Source organism: Copadichromis virginalis, linkage group LG4, assembly GCF_057382275.1.
Source record: "Copadichromis virginalis isolate Kocher_CV1m ecotype Utaka linkage group LG4, C_Virginalis_male_GT1.1, whole genome shotgun sequence".
In the NCBI taxonomy this organism is placed as follows: Eukaryota; Metazoa; Chordata; class Actinopteri; order Cichliformes; family Cichlidae; genus Copadichromis; species Copadichromis virginalis.
The window spans coordinates 11,593,518-11,608,705 of NC_140621.1; the positions used below are offsets into that span (position 1 = coordinate 11,593,518).

The following is a 15,188-nucleotide window of genomic DNA, read 5'->3' on the forward strand; positions in this document are numbered from 1 at the left end:
GTACGCGGACAAACTAGAGGATGACTACATGAAGACGTGGATGGCAGAGATAAGACTGAGACACCAGGTTTCACTCTCCGTCATAGATCTATACTTTTTTCCTTAACTGTGTGTGTGTGTTTTTCCCAGCCAGCACCAAATGAATGAGCTGATTTTGAGAAGCGGAGTCCAAATCCAGATCCCAGGCGGACACAGATAAAGCAGCAGCAGATTGTTTTATCCCATTAGGCAGGGCATAGTAAATAGGCAGAGATCTAGCTCTCTATTCTGGTGCAATCTCCAGCTGATCCTGTCACTGGCATCAGCTCTGTTGGCACTTTGTCTTTCAAGTGAGACACCCCAGCTTAGCATTGCTGTCTGTCTGTCTGTCTGTCTGTCTGTCTGTCTGCATGTCTGCAAACAGGAACAGGAAGGTGGTGGAGGAAGAGTCAAGAAGCCCTCTGTTACAGTCAAGCTATGCTTTCTCTGTTTTATTGAGGCTTCATTATAACATAAAATTACACGAAAGTGCTTTGTGTCATTTTTAAGTCATACTTGCACACATGAATAGTGCAGAACCACAGTTTTTTTACTCTTACTGCCAAATACAAACTCACCTATTTGATAGCAGACGTTTAAGGCCAGGGTTGCTTTCCATCACCTAGGCTACGTCTGGAGACTTTAAATCCATATTTTGTTGATTGGAAAACGTAATCAATCCGTGACAAGATTTCACGGGGGGAAAGCAGTGGGAACAGCGTGATTGACAGCAGCCAATCGGAAATGAAACGCAGCTGAGATTTAAGGTTAGAGTGAGGACTGGCCTTGTGAGAAGCAAAAACAGCGTTACCTTCTCCTCCAGCGTGCCAGTTTGATAAGTTGTCTGTGCCAGTCACCCAATAACAAGACAAGAATTGGAGGTGTACATGTGGTTTGGCATAATTGGATATTTTGTATTTTAATATTAAGACACAGCCTACACATAAATGGTGCTAATTCCTTTTTACAAAAGCTGTCCTCTTGTGTGGAAGTGACCTACCTTGGCAGCCATGATCATGGAGGAGCCTCCGCGTACTCCGAGAATGGGGATATGCGTCTGGGCTGAAATGAAGTCCAGGATCTGGGCGATGGCCTCCTGGTCAGTGTCATCCCCAAACACCACGCCCTGTAGCCAGTGCTCCGTCATGAGGTCGCAGATGCTCTTGATAATGCTCTTAGGGTCAGTCTCATTCATGGTCAGAACTTCAACATTCGGCGCCATGTGAATGAAGTCTTCCTTCTCTCGGGCCCCGGCCAGCGCCACTTCACTGGAGTTGCCCACCAGAACGACAGCGATGCTGAAGACGTGCAAGATGTTGGGCAGGGCCATGTGGTGGGGAGGAGGCTGAGGGATGGGAATATAGTGGCTGCCACCGCCTCCTCCGCCGGGCTTGTCTCTCCGTGAGTGGCAGGCCGGGGGCAGGTGGAGAAGGCAGAGGAGCAGGAGAAGGAGGGACAGGCAGAGAGATGAACCGGTGCGGTGGTGGTGGAACGGCGGCGGGGGTGGATGTAGGGTTCGGACCCGTTCTTGCTCCTGAGCAACCGAGGGGGTGCCAGAGCAAGCCCTGGCATGGCCGCAAGGTGGGGAGCAGCCGCGGCATCCGCAGACAGGCATGGTGTAGGAGTGGGAGAGCAATACCTGCCGAGACAAGGAGGAGAAGAAGATGGAGATAGGAAAGAGAAGAAAAGGAGGTAGGCAGAGATTTGACAAAACAAGATGACAGAGAAGAAGGAAAGAGAAAAAAAGAAGCGGGAGATGAAGAGAAACAGAGGTTAACAAATGAACTGCCAATCAGGGCTGGATGCATCATATGAATCAAAGCATAATTTAATGTCAGTTCAAAGAAATGGGACAAAGAAGGAAGAGAAATATCAAGACAAAGCAAACTTTAAAAGGAAAATAGAGATAAGAGATGAGGTCAAATTTCTGGTATGGATACACAGATCTGATATTTGGATCAGAAATTGGACTGACAGCGATTCGAAAAGCTACATTTCTGCCTTCAGTTCATGCAGTGTTTACTCCACCCATCATCACTTCACCGACTAGTAGGGACGCTAACACTGCTTCAGTAACACTGATAGTGTTCCCCTGTGTGCTTTTCTATCCGGGTATGATTTTAGTACATTGGCAGCGTGTTTGTGGTCATTGCCATGCTGAAAACGAAGCTGCTGTCAATAAGATGCTTTCTCATGATTGTTCTCATGACTCATAGGTCAGTTTTCAAAATGCTTCTGAAAATGGTTAAGTACAAGGACTGAAAGAAACACTTTCAGAAAGTCTGGAGAACTACTGTGCATGACCACTTTAGAAATTATAACAAAGCCTGGCTACTTGGAACCAACATGCAAAGAAATAAGGGATGGCTCAAGACAAGGAACTAAATCATTGCTTCCTTCACTTCACCTGTGAGTAGTCGGATCTATTTTGTGTATGCGGAAGTAAACAAACGCTGATTGCAGAGAAAAGAGGAACCGCTGCAGCAGTAAATGGGAGCAAAGCAAAAACCTGAGTTGGAGCGAAAGGAGTGCAAATGAAAAAAGGCGAATAAGCCAAATACAGTTTTTGATTCGAGGTGTTTTTCATGTATTGTTTTACTAATAAAATCAGTAAATATATTCTTGGATGTAATAATTTTGTTTCACAACGCTGCGTAATATCAGCGAAGATCCAAACTGTTGGTCATTTTATATTTCATCTTAAACATAAAGCATTGCTTTAGCTGCGCCTCCTCTCACACACCCACAGCGCTGGTTGCTGTCGTCATGATATAGCTTTGTTATATTTGTCTTTTAATGAATATCTAGCTAAAAAAAATAGATGATATTGATTAATATTCCAGTATCAACACTAACAGAGACACACGCGACATAATGGAGCGCAGTTCAGAGTTTTCAAGTATAATCTTACAAGCATCAATTATTCATGTGGACTCCTGAAGCAGCACTATAGTATAAGGATGATATAAACTCTCCCTCCAGATGAGACGGCTGAGAGTGCAGCAGAGGAAGGAGGGACGAACAGAGCGAGCGAACTCAAAAACCATAAAGGGCAGATGGAGGGAGAGACGGCTCCTCGCCAACTTCAGCTGACTGACTAACTGTCTGGAGCGAGATGACTGACACGCCGACCTGAGATGAGGACAAACCGACTAACGCCGGAATTGATTAAGGGATTGACGGCAAAGGTGCTCGGAGCAGCTCGCGAGGCTTTGATATGATACCCGCCCACCTCACTCAACCCCTATTGGCCTAGTTTAAGCACTTTCACTCGTCTGCTGTCCGTCCCTCCATCCTTTCACCTCCCTCCCACGTTCTACTTGACCGTATCTCTCTCTCTCTTGCCTGCTGTCTGATTCCCTCTTCCCTGCGCATTATTTATAGAGCTTTTCATTAACGAAGATGCAGAGGGGCCAGGTGAGCGACCGAAGGAAAGGAAAAGAGAGAGATCAGCGAGATCCAGAAATGATTCGAGGAGAGGTGAAAAAGACAGCTGGAGAGATGACCCCGGACATGAAAAAGAAGATGTCTGTGTTCTCTACGTGTTTACATCTGAGTGAGTGGGAGGGCATGCGTCCTCTTGAGCTTATCAGCATATAGCTGGTGTAGGTGTAACAGTCGGAGGGAATAGATGTTCACTTTGGTTTCGTGGGCAGACATACCCAGGGCGATGGGGGTGTAGCTTCTCATAAACTTGCTTCTGAGCGGTGTATTGTGCGCGTCTCTTGTACATGACTGCCGCTAACGAGGCAGATGGAAGGTACAAAGAAGAACAAAAAACGCTAAAACAAAGCGACGCTGACAGCTAGTAAGACAGGAAATGACAGAGAGGAAGGACGAGATTGAAAGAGGGATAAAGGGACGGGCGCAGAGATGACAGAACAACTTCTTTAGCCGAGACTAATTGCTGGAGGTTCGTCAGCGCTAATTACAGGTCCCTGTGTTAATAGTCAACTGCACACCACTCTCCAGGAAGGACCCGAGAAGCGGGAGGGATGGATCGAGGGAGGGCTGATAAGAGGCATGAGGAAAGAAAAAAGGAGAGGAGGAGGGCGGGCAAAGGAAACGAAAAGAGAGGCAAACTGAGGAGGACCTCAGTGAGAGGCATAAAAGATTTTTTTTAAAAAGGAGAAAAAAAGAGGAGCAGGAGAGAGGGGGAGAGATTAGAGAGCGGGATGGAGGAGAAGAGGAGAAACAAGAGGAAAAAGACAAGCAGAGAGGGAGCAAGAGAGAGAGAGAGATGCCCTCTTTGAATCTGGACTTCTCTGGCAGCACTGTTTCCATGGCAACAATTAAAATAAGCCTTCATGCGCACAGACACAGTTGATGGACACAGAGATACGCACACTCACACATTTTGTAATAAGCATTGATCATATAAGTGCAGCAGAAGTCCAGAGCACTGCTGCGCGTCCTTAAAGTGGGTGTAGTTCACACACCAACTTATTACCATTAACATGGAGACCTTTGATACAGCCGGCATGTGAACAAACACACACACACACACACGCATACAATTACTTTTTTTTATAATGTTCCTCTCCCTTTCTCTCCGCATCACATATATATTACCCTGCAGCCACACACACACACACACACACACACACACACACCCCTGGGGTACAGATTATATTAGCCAACGCGCCGTGTAACTCCAACGATCACTCAGAAAGATGAGGCCATTAAAAAGTGCCACAGCGAGCCCAAGCTCACAAAGAAACACAAAATGAAACTGTAGATTACACGGACGAGGCTCCGCCACCAAATAACCCCAATTCGCCGTCGCCCGGCCCTCACATCTCACCCATCATTTGCTCCATTAGCCACACGAGTGCACATCGCTGCCATATCAGTTACACACGGATGGATCGTGGATAGCCTCCACCAGCTCAAGGCCATATAGGTTCCACCCCACTCCGACCCCAACCACACACACACACACAAAGGGAAGAACAGTTTTAGAGGGGAACCACCTATAAACACTCATCTTTCTTTGCAAATGAATACCTATCTGTCCTATCTCCTATATGTGAGTGTTGGACCAAAACTTCAGGGACACCACACGTTTATACAGGAGTAACTTTAAGTGTTTAAGTGTGCCCTCCTTCTTTGGCTCTAATGAGAACTTAATTTACAAAATGGACATCATGTTTTATTCAATAAGATGTGAAACTAGCATTAGAGACCATAAACCCATTTCAAATAGTGAGATGAGGTTGTAGATCAAGGAAGCTAAAGGATCATTTTCTCACAGACTTTTATGTAATTGGTCTTTTTGCAATCATTACCGGCTGATCATTACAAAGAATGCAGACTTAAGGAGCTCCTGTTTGGGCTTTACACCATGTTCATCATCTTATATATACATTTATGGTGGGCACTTATGCCGTTCATCATACAGCAGCATAAACACACATATACTTTATTTTGTGTGTGTGCAGGTCAAGATGCTGAGGAGCCAAATATCTTCTGAGTATGCTGGAGCCCATTAACCGATTAATGGGTTAATTAACAGGAAATATATCAGCCTCTTTTATGATACTAAATTAAACTGTTATGGAAATTTTAAAATAGCCAAAGCTTAAAATAAGGTCCAGCAAATTTGCCTCTTAGGGACTATATAAAAGCAAACCATCCACTATCCTAATGACTGGAGTTGCAATGCTGGTGTAATTTGCACAACATATTCTTATAGAGTATGAATCTATGTTTACGGTAAAATGCACAGGATCAAGGACAGGACATTTCTTATAGTCACTATTGCCTCAATCTCCATTGCTGTAATGCCACAAGACATTAGGGGCCTAGAGAACAGTTATAACAGTTCTTACGGTAAATGTTCAATCACTGATCGGTTCCTGGAGTTTGCTGGCTGCCCTCACAAAGAGGCTGCTGTTTTTCAGATCTGGTTTGGAACTATGGATGAATGTTAGCCTGTTGCTAACTCAGGCACATGCACAGCAATATTTATTAACTCTTTTTTACCACTGGTATGTCAGGAGGCCCATTTTACAAGCACTCTTTAGATGACTGTAACTCTGTTACAGTTTGTGCTAGAGACAAAATCCAAATGGTTTCGGAAAGAAGGGAAGACAAGCTTTACAGGGATGTATCACAGCAGCATAAGACACTCCCACTGTCTGAAAGAATTAGCCTGAACACAAACAGAAAAATAGATTTCACCATGTGTGCTTCACATTACCATCATTCCTCAAACATTTTGGGATAGAGAGAAAATTCAAAAGGCTCCTGAAATTATAATATAGGTCCAGGCAGCCTGTTTGATCCTTGGATGATGATGGGTTAATGTGCACTGTCCCTGTTAAAAATAAAAAATAAAAAAACAATCAAATAAAATCAACCAGTTAGGGAATACACATTTTTCCCCAAGTGATTTGGTGTTGCCAGGGCGCCACTGACCGGTCTCTAGGAATGTGTGACTGGGGCCTCACTCAATTAGGCAGGAGGACACTGTTTCCAGTAGTTATGCATCCCAACCAAAAAAGCCTGCTGTTACTAAGTGTGCCCAAATGGCCAATAAACCAGGAAGAGTAGGCCAACACTCTGTGCAGTCTGCAGGTTATGCAGACTGCACAGAGTGTGATGATGAGGACCCAAAACGCAGACACAGAAAGCAGGCAGGACATAACAGAAAGTACACAAGGCAAAAACACAAAGCCCCAGAGGAGAAGCACAGTCTGTAACATAAAGTTCAAAAAGGAACCACAAAGTATAAGCACAGGAACACTGATCAAGAAACCACACAGGACATGAAAACAGACACTGAGAAAGACTAAGGAGAAGACCACTATATATACAAAAAAGGGCAACGAGGGGAGCTGGACATAGCTGGGGAAAACAAGACAGCTAAACTGAATCACAAAATGAGTCGGGGGGGGGGGGGAGTAAAACTAAAAACAAGGCACAAGGGACAAAATGACTATCAACATAAAGTATGAAAACACCTAAAAAAGAGACAGTGACTTAACAAGAAGACACGGGGAGCACAGGGGAGGAAGGATAAACTGAATACAGGAACAACAAGACTGCAAAACTAAGAAAACCTGAGAATGTAAAACTAGATCAAATCACCCAGGAAATAAAAATCAAGCAGAAAATAAAGCCCATAACTCAAAACGCTGCGCCAAAGACATACGGCTCGTACTGCTGCAGGAATTTGAAAGAGGAAGGGACGCAGATATTGTAGTGCCGTAATTGGCTTCCCTGTTCATCTTTTTGCTGTTATTTTGGGGGCTTTGCTACCTATAAATCACATGCTTCTAACTAACAAAGAGTCCACAGGGTAAATGTTACAGGGAAGGTCATGAAGCTGTCCACTATGAAAAAAAAACCCCAAACACACACAAAATATGCAATCAGGAAAATTGTCTTTCATGTCAATCAGAAAAGACAGTTTCTATTTAATATATCTGACTGAACAGCAATCTGTTCCAATCACAAGATATTCTCCTTTTGCAGCAATAAATCCACACAGGACGAGAAACACTGCTGCCAAGAAACGGTTTGTGTGCTTGCGGGTAGTATAATTGTGTGTATAGCTGATGAATTTAGTTTGAAAGGTTGCGAACAGCACTCGCAGTGGCCTGCTCTCTCCCTAATGCGTTTTTAGAACTGACATTTATGTCTTTTGTCCAAATGAAAGCCAGCAGGAAGAATGTCTCCTCGCCGCTAAGCTTTACTGAAGAGACACCTTTTGATTTGAACTTGATCCGCCGGCACCTGACAATATTAGGAACATCTTCCGATTGTTGGCAGCGTTTTGAGGAGGCGAGCCCCTGCCGCCCCGGTGGATGTGACCGGGCCACATAGCGGGTCACCGCGCAGCATACTGATGAGAGGAGAAATCAGCTGGACGCCAGCATCGCTGCCAAACCTACAATACGTGAGCATGTGATAGAAATGCTTGTCTAATGTGTGAACTCATTATAAACCTGCTCTGATAAATATTCATGCAGACTGTCTGTGCAGCCCACTGTGGAGGTGGAAGGTGCTGTGTGTGTGTGTGTGTGTGTGTGTGTGTGTGTGTGTGTGTGTGTGTGTGTGTGTGTGTGTGTGTGTGTGTGTGTGTCTGAACATGATGTTCTGATGCAGCCACTCACCAGCCCCCTCAGCAAAGCAGACCGGCCAGGCTTTGCAGTCACATGTTCACTAGGATTCAGGACCAATCTACTGACATAATGGTCTCTATTTCCAGAAAAAGGGGACACTGAAGCACCCATCGTGCCCTTCCTCCCCAATTCCCTCCTTATCTTTCTTCCATTTTAACTCGGTGTAACCCTTTCGTTCTCTCGCTTTATAGTTTTGTCTCTGAACAATGCTTCCTCTCAGTTCTCCCACTTATCTCTCTCTTGTGCTCGCACTCTCTCATCACGCTCTTCTCATTATGTGGTAAGTGTCAGGTTTGTCGATGGCGTTATTTGCATGAAAACTGGAGGACAAAGGCGCTCGGTCATTTTTCACAATTATTGCCCAGTTTTGATATTTGGAAAGACATGCAGACGATGGCATTCAAATGTCTATGGCGCATGTACATTATCTTAACTGCCAAGTCAGGCGCGCTGCGACGGCCTCATTTCTCCTTTTAATTGAAATAAGAATGTCATGAGGAGAGGCTCGTACGTCAGGAGCTGCAGCGCTGAGGATAAGCACCGGGAGTTTGAGAAATAGCCCGCTTTTGCACACTGGAGGCTACTAACGAGTGTAATTCGTTTGTCAGTCCGAGCTTGTGATTTCATTACAGCAAGCAAATGTTCTGCAAGGGGAAAAGACTATTTTTAACAGCTGTAATCAAAGGCTGTTGAGTTGTTTGGCATCACATTGCGCGTTCTTTGTGATCCAAGGCTAAACCCTCAGGCAGCACCTTGCTGACAGGTGATGAAAGAAAACGTTACCTGGACAACCTCTTTGACCACACAGCAGCGAGACACGGGGGCGGTTGATCACACACACACAACTGGTGACACTGTGGTGGGTGGGAGGAACGGAGCAGACTACTCAGGCCTTAAGCTGAAATCCTTGTTACCTTCAAGTCTTTATTTAAAAATAGTTTATAAGTTTATTTCTATTTTTACAGGTTTGAGATTAGGTGTTGTTGAGGAAAGTAGTCTATGATTACGCCTCTGCATGCATTTTATACTGTATTTATAATTGGAGTGTATGTGTATGTAAGTTTAGTTCTGTACGGCTTCTGCTGTTGTCGATGCTTTTGCTGTGAAGGTAGGTAGGCAGGTAGAGTACTGGGCAACCTAACTGACATCCCCTCGGCAGAAATCCCACTTAGAGAGCCGCACTGTGTTATTTTACTCCATTTTTGTCTGGACAAGATGTGGTTTGACATTAAAAGTGAATCTCTCTGTCTGACTTTCTTTGCAGCTGCTGCAGAACTGGTGAGAAGGTCCTGCTCAAGGTTAATACTCCATTTTCAGAGTAATGAGGTTCAGGTAGCCTCTGGTGCAAACTACTAATAATAAATTGTTGTTATTCCTTCATTTATTTATACAGATATGTTGGCAGTGTGTTTGTGTTCAGTTAGAACAGTTGTTATAATTAGAGCAGGAGTGATATGATGAGTTTTAACATATCAGTCATTGTTAAGTACAGAAGAGAAGAGAGAAACACCCTTCAAACCGCTTTTCGGTGTTGCGCTTGCATAGTTTGTCCACCAGGGGGCTCTCTGCAACTTTCCTGCTGACAACAGGTGTTTAGAGCACTACAAACATACAGCTGATCAGAGCAGAGTTAGGCAAAGCCTAAACGAGCAATCCACCACTTGTTGTGACAATAAAGCAATATTATTTTTAAGATTGATTGTCATATTAACTTAGTAAGGACAACTACACTTAACAAATGTTACAGAAATGTGTTTATTTTTCATGCGTCTGAAAGAAATGTTTTTTTTTTAAATTACCAAATATCTGTATTGCATCAGTTTTTAAAATCCTATATCAATCGTGCTTCAGCTATATCTATATGTACAGATAGATAGATAGATAGATAGATAGATAGATAGATAGATAGATAGATAGATAGATAGATAGATAGATAGATAGATAGATATTATTGAATAACAGGCTACAGTATAAGCTATAGGAAGATCCTAATAAAGCATTATTAAATGCATTATGAGTTTAAAAAATTGCAGTAAATTGCTTAAGAATGGATCCAATATGACGAGTTAAAATGGAACTATAGCTGTTCCGGTTAAGTGATCATAGGTACTGCACTGAATGCAATACAAAGTTAGCCCTTTAGCAAATCATGCAGTTTTTCCTCCAGTTACAAGACTGCTTGAATTAACTGTCCTTAATGAATTGATAATAGTTTGAGGATATAAATTCCAGCCACCCAAAGTTATGTGTGACTGGTCACAAAAAGCAGAAGAAAACCGTGTAAATACTGAACCAAAGAACTGTTTAAAAGCCCAAGTTAACACTGGATATATACAACTATCCATCATAATTCCAAACTTCAAAGCACAGAAGCGTGTCACCTAGTTAATTATCCTGTCTGTGGATTAAGTATTATGAATTTAGAATCCACTCCGAGCTTCTGTGCTTCTGTTCTCCACTGGATTATGCTTTGTATCCAAAATACAAGGAACTTTTTACTTTATTTATCTGGCTTGATAATATTAGACACATGCTCTTCATTTATGCATTGTTCATTCTAGCTTTATAAAGGTGTCCTGCTGAATCAGTCAATCAGGTGACTGTTGCACACTATCCATACATCTATCCACCGCTGCTTGTCCGGGTTTGAAGACAAAGACGGTTTGTGGAGACACAAGTCCAGGAAGCATCCTAAACATTTACCGTTTGGCGTAAAAAAGAATAGTGGCCCTACTCTGAGCCCCTCTCAAACAACTGAGGTCCTCACTCCATCTCTTTGGCTGAGCCCAGACAGCATTCAGAAGAAGCTCATTTTCGCTACGACCTCATTCTTTCGCTCATTACCCACAGCTCGTGGAAACAGGTGAGGGTGGGAAAGCAGATCATCCGGTAAATTGACAACTTCACTTTCGCATTCAGCTTTCTCTTCACCACAGCAGGCTGGTCTGTCAGTCTCCCGCTTTGTCCTTTCATCAATAGTGAACAAGACACTGAGATACTTGGGACAGCAGCTCATTCCTAACTTGGGGTGCGCATTATACCCTTTACTGATTGAGAACCATGGATAGCCAGAACCTCCTAGGTGGTAATTCTCATGTCAGCAGCTACAAACTGCCCCACTTCAGCCTGGTTGTTCCTCATTGAAGCCAACAGAACCATATCATCTGCAAAAAGCAGAGACAAGATCCTGACACCATCAGACCCAACAACCTGCACAGCTTGGTGGGGTGCTGGAAAACAATTATGAACAAAATCGTTGACAAACTCAAAGGCTAACCTTTGTCGACGAGACCACCACCACTGGGATTGCATCCAAACCAAGTTCTCATTAAAGTTGTACCGTCAGGATCGGTACCCTCTCAAATTAAATGTGGCTTTATTGACCCTTGAAAATACTTAAATATTGTGCACTATAGTCAGAATTCTAGTTCTGGACTAATATACAGTAGAGGGACTATGATATAGCCAAAACAGGCATATAGTTTACATGAGGTGTAGTCCAAAATTATTATTTTTTTAGTTATGAAGCTTGTTTGGCTGAATAGAAAAGTTAATGATACAATTACAGTTGTGATAACACAAGCGCCACCACTTGAAATTGCTGCCTTTAAATATCTCAACAGAACTGTTCTTCACTGATTTAAACCCCAAAAGTGCTTTATTCTAAAACGCATAGTCTGTACTAAACTTTAGATTTACCTTATTTTGCTAACGTGTGTTTTGTTCTCCTAATGCAAGTGAAATCTCTGACTGACTGTAACTTGAAAACGAACAACTGCAAGAGTTACCCACAGATCTTTTGGGGGATTCTTGGAGACTTCACTTTGCATTGATCAGCTGGGCTGCTAATTCGGAGAGATGAACATTCCTGTCATTTGTTTTCAAATTTGTGCAGCTTTAAGATGTGCACTTTGATTGAATATTTCACCATTACTAAGAACCCTGTTTCCACAGGATGTGCTTATTTTTTCATATGACTGTAAGTGCAGGAGCAAAACTTTGCCACTTCAGGATAGAAATGATGCAACTGATACCAAATATTGCCTATAACGAAGTAACCACAGTGCAGATGTGCTTTCTATTTTCTCAGCAGCTGCTTCTGGCAGTTTGCAGGCCACAGGGTTGCAGAGTGAGTCCACAAACCATTCAAGGAAGCTCCCACAGGAGGCAGTCCAGTGGGGGAAAGAGTATTGCAACACCAGGGCCCTGTACTCCCTTGGCTAATTTACTGGGCAGAGACAGTCACAATGTGAAGCATTTCCTCATTGTTTTGTGAAATGTGGCAGCTGTTGAACGGGTACAAGCGCCAGCAGCTGTTTGATGATGTGCTGGTACTTCAGCTGAGGGAGTCAGATGCAGGGATAATGCATGATCAGCTTGCTCATCCACACATCTCCCATCAAGCCAAGGGTCACACTGGAGTGAAAGCAGTTTTGCCTATAGTCTCGGGTGGTGTGTGTATGCATGCTTGTGCAGAGTGTGTCATTGTAGGCATGTTTCATGTTTGCAGCTAAACATCTTCCAACTACTATCAGCTGTTTATTTTTGCATATCAAGTCTCTTATAGACATTGAGACACTTAAATACGTCAGACTGACAAATGTGTTTTGACAACACTCAGGGAGATAAGCGCTTGGTCTCCGGGATCTCTCCCTGGGACATGTTTCTATTTACACCTCCTCTACCGCGCACAAGAGACGCTTAATCTTCCCCGTGATTTGTGGCTTCATCTCCAAAATCCCTTTTCTCCACTTGTTCTTTTTCGTCTTCCTTCCTTACTTGTCTCTTACTTCCCCTCTGCTTCCTTTCATCTATTCGCCTTCTCTCCCCTCTGACGCCGTACATCAGCATTAGCGCTTCAGCCCATGTGTCATTGTGAAAGACCTTTACAGCAGCATTCATATGGGTGCAGTTACGCAGCAGACTGCATTGTTGTGGAAACGCAATGCTAAGGATAGGAAGAGCGCGATGCATTGACCTCCCCGTGCCAATAACAGCACTGTAATCACTTTAAATGTGTTTTATTGTCAGCTTTTCACAGATTAGAACCACCAATAATCTGTCCTCCTCCGTCCATCTCATTCCAAGCTGTTATTTTTGGCACTGGGATTCTGCCTTTTTGGATTAGTAGGAGTGCAAGTTTTTTTTTTCTTCTTCTATGAGAGTCCTTATGTGTAGTGAGGAATAACAATATTGTACAGAATGATATCTACATGCTCCCCTATATTGTGGGGATAAATAACCTCAGGTGGATGTTTTGCTGGAACCATTTCTTTTCTTTTCTTTTTTTTTTTTAATGGGACATAATGTGTCTGCACGCTCTGAATCTGCCTTCTCAACTGGAAATAAAAATCTCATGGGAACAGTTGGATAGACAAAAAGCCAAGCCCTGAAATATGCTTATGCAAGAACATAGCCTAATCCACTACTGTACTATGTCTAACGAGTCTGCCGATACAAGACACAATACTAACACTGCAAAAAGTAGAGTGCAATAAATAGTGTGCATAGAGGTAAAATGTTGCGTTGAGGAACTTTAGCACACTTTTATTTTAGTTGTTTACAAAAGGAAACCTGATAATTGGTCAGCTGACCTCACAAAAAAACAAAGAATAGCAAAGAGGTTATGTAAAAAAAATCATCCACGTATAATCCTTTATAGACCTGTCTAATTCATACCACCTAGGCTAACACACTCTAGGAGAGCTATATTTCCCTGCTCTCCCCTCAGGCTGAATATTGACTGATGACTTTCATTTTCGGCTATCAATTCATGCTGCTAATTTTACACATTTCAATTAATTCCAGGTGTTCTTGCGCAGGAGTTGCTATGATTAGAAGCTCCACGAGGATTAGGTTTTCTCTATCTCGGGGCTTTTGTCACGGTCCTGGGTCTTATGACCCAGTGTTTTGAGTTTGAGTTCATTTTGATGTTTATAGTTTATGTTAAGCCCTTCAGGTTTTCTAAGTTCATTTGTTACCATGTCTAGGTGATTTTAGTTCTTATTAATTCCCCCTCATGTTTCCAACCCATGTTAAGTCTCCCCTGCTCTTCATGTGTTTCATGTCTGTGTCTTACGTTGTCAAGTTCTGGTTGTCATGTCTGCGTTTCATTATGCTTCCTGTTTTATTTTGGAAGGAGTCATGTGTTCTTGGTTCTTTGTATTTAGCTTCACTGCTCCTGTCATTAGGTTCATGTTAGTCAGCTGTTTCCTCATGTGTCTCCACTTCCCCTGATCACCTCATGTGTGTATTTAAGTCCTCTGTTTTTGCATGTCATTTGTCAGGTCGTCTGCTTATCTATACCCTCACTTCAGCATTCTATGTCAGTTCACCACGTTTAAGGTTTTTCGTGTTTAGCTTTAGTTCACCCAGTTTAGGTTATGGTTTAGTGTTCACCTGTGTCCTGCTGTTTGTACTCCTTTTTTGTTGGCCTCAATAACGGCTTATTTTCTGTTAAATCTACGCCACGTTCAGTTTATGGAGTTGCGTTTGGGTCCTTTTTGCCAACACCTACAGTCTGCCCTCGCCAGACTGTGACAGCTTTCTGCTGTTTTTCCAGCAAGAGCTCCAAATGCACAAATGCACATACATACAGATCTCATCTCCGGCATTTTTTTTTAGGTGGGGGTGATGTTTTTTCGCATGATCATCACAATTTACTTGCAGGCCTAAGGCTGTCATGGCTGTCTCTCTTGCAGCCTTCCCAGGCTGCTTGTGCCGAGCGCCTCTCTCTCTCTGCTGCAGGATGATGATGAGACTCCCCACAGGGATAATGACATCTAAGAGCGCCTCTCCAATGGATGTCCCCTGGATTTAATCGCACCCAAAGCTCAGCCCGGGAGAGACATGCACCCAAGAGACAGCAGCAAAAACATTACAGACACGCAGAGACAGGCAGCTTTGCCAGTTCGACAGGCAGCAGCCGCTGAGATGCACAAAGACGTAGAGTCGGTCAGACCGGCCAGCTCATCGGCAGACATCCAGCAGGAATGGAAGCAGACAGGAACAAACACACTGCCACAGGTGAACACCTAAGCA

At 43.4% G+C, this 15,188-nt stretch overlaps 1 protein-coding gene across 2 annotated transcripts in view; it reads right to left on the reverse strand.

Annotated features, from left to right (window-relative positions):
* The window catches only part of grin2ba (glutamate receptor, ionotropic, N-methyl D-aspartate 2B, genome duplicate a), a 143,700-nt gene that overhangs the window by 101,327 nt on the left and 27,185 nt on the right, over positions 1-15,188 (reverse strand). For both annotated transcript variants that reach the window (XM_085453546.1, XM_085453547.1), the window contains one exon: positions 1,019-1,657. In XM_085453546.1, the coding sequence (XP_085309672.1) occupies positions 1,019-1,657 (639 nt within the window). The remainder of the gene's footprint in view (positions 1-1,018; positions 1,658-15,188) is intronic.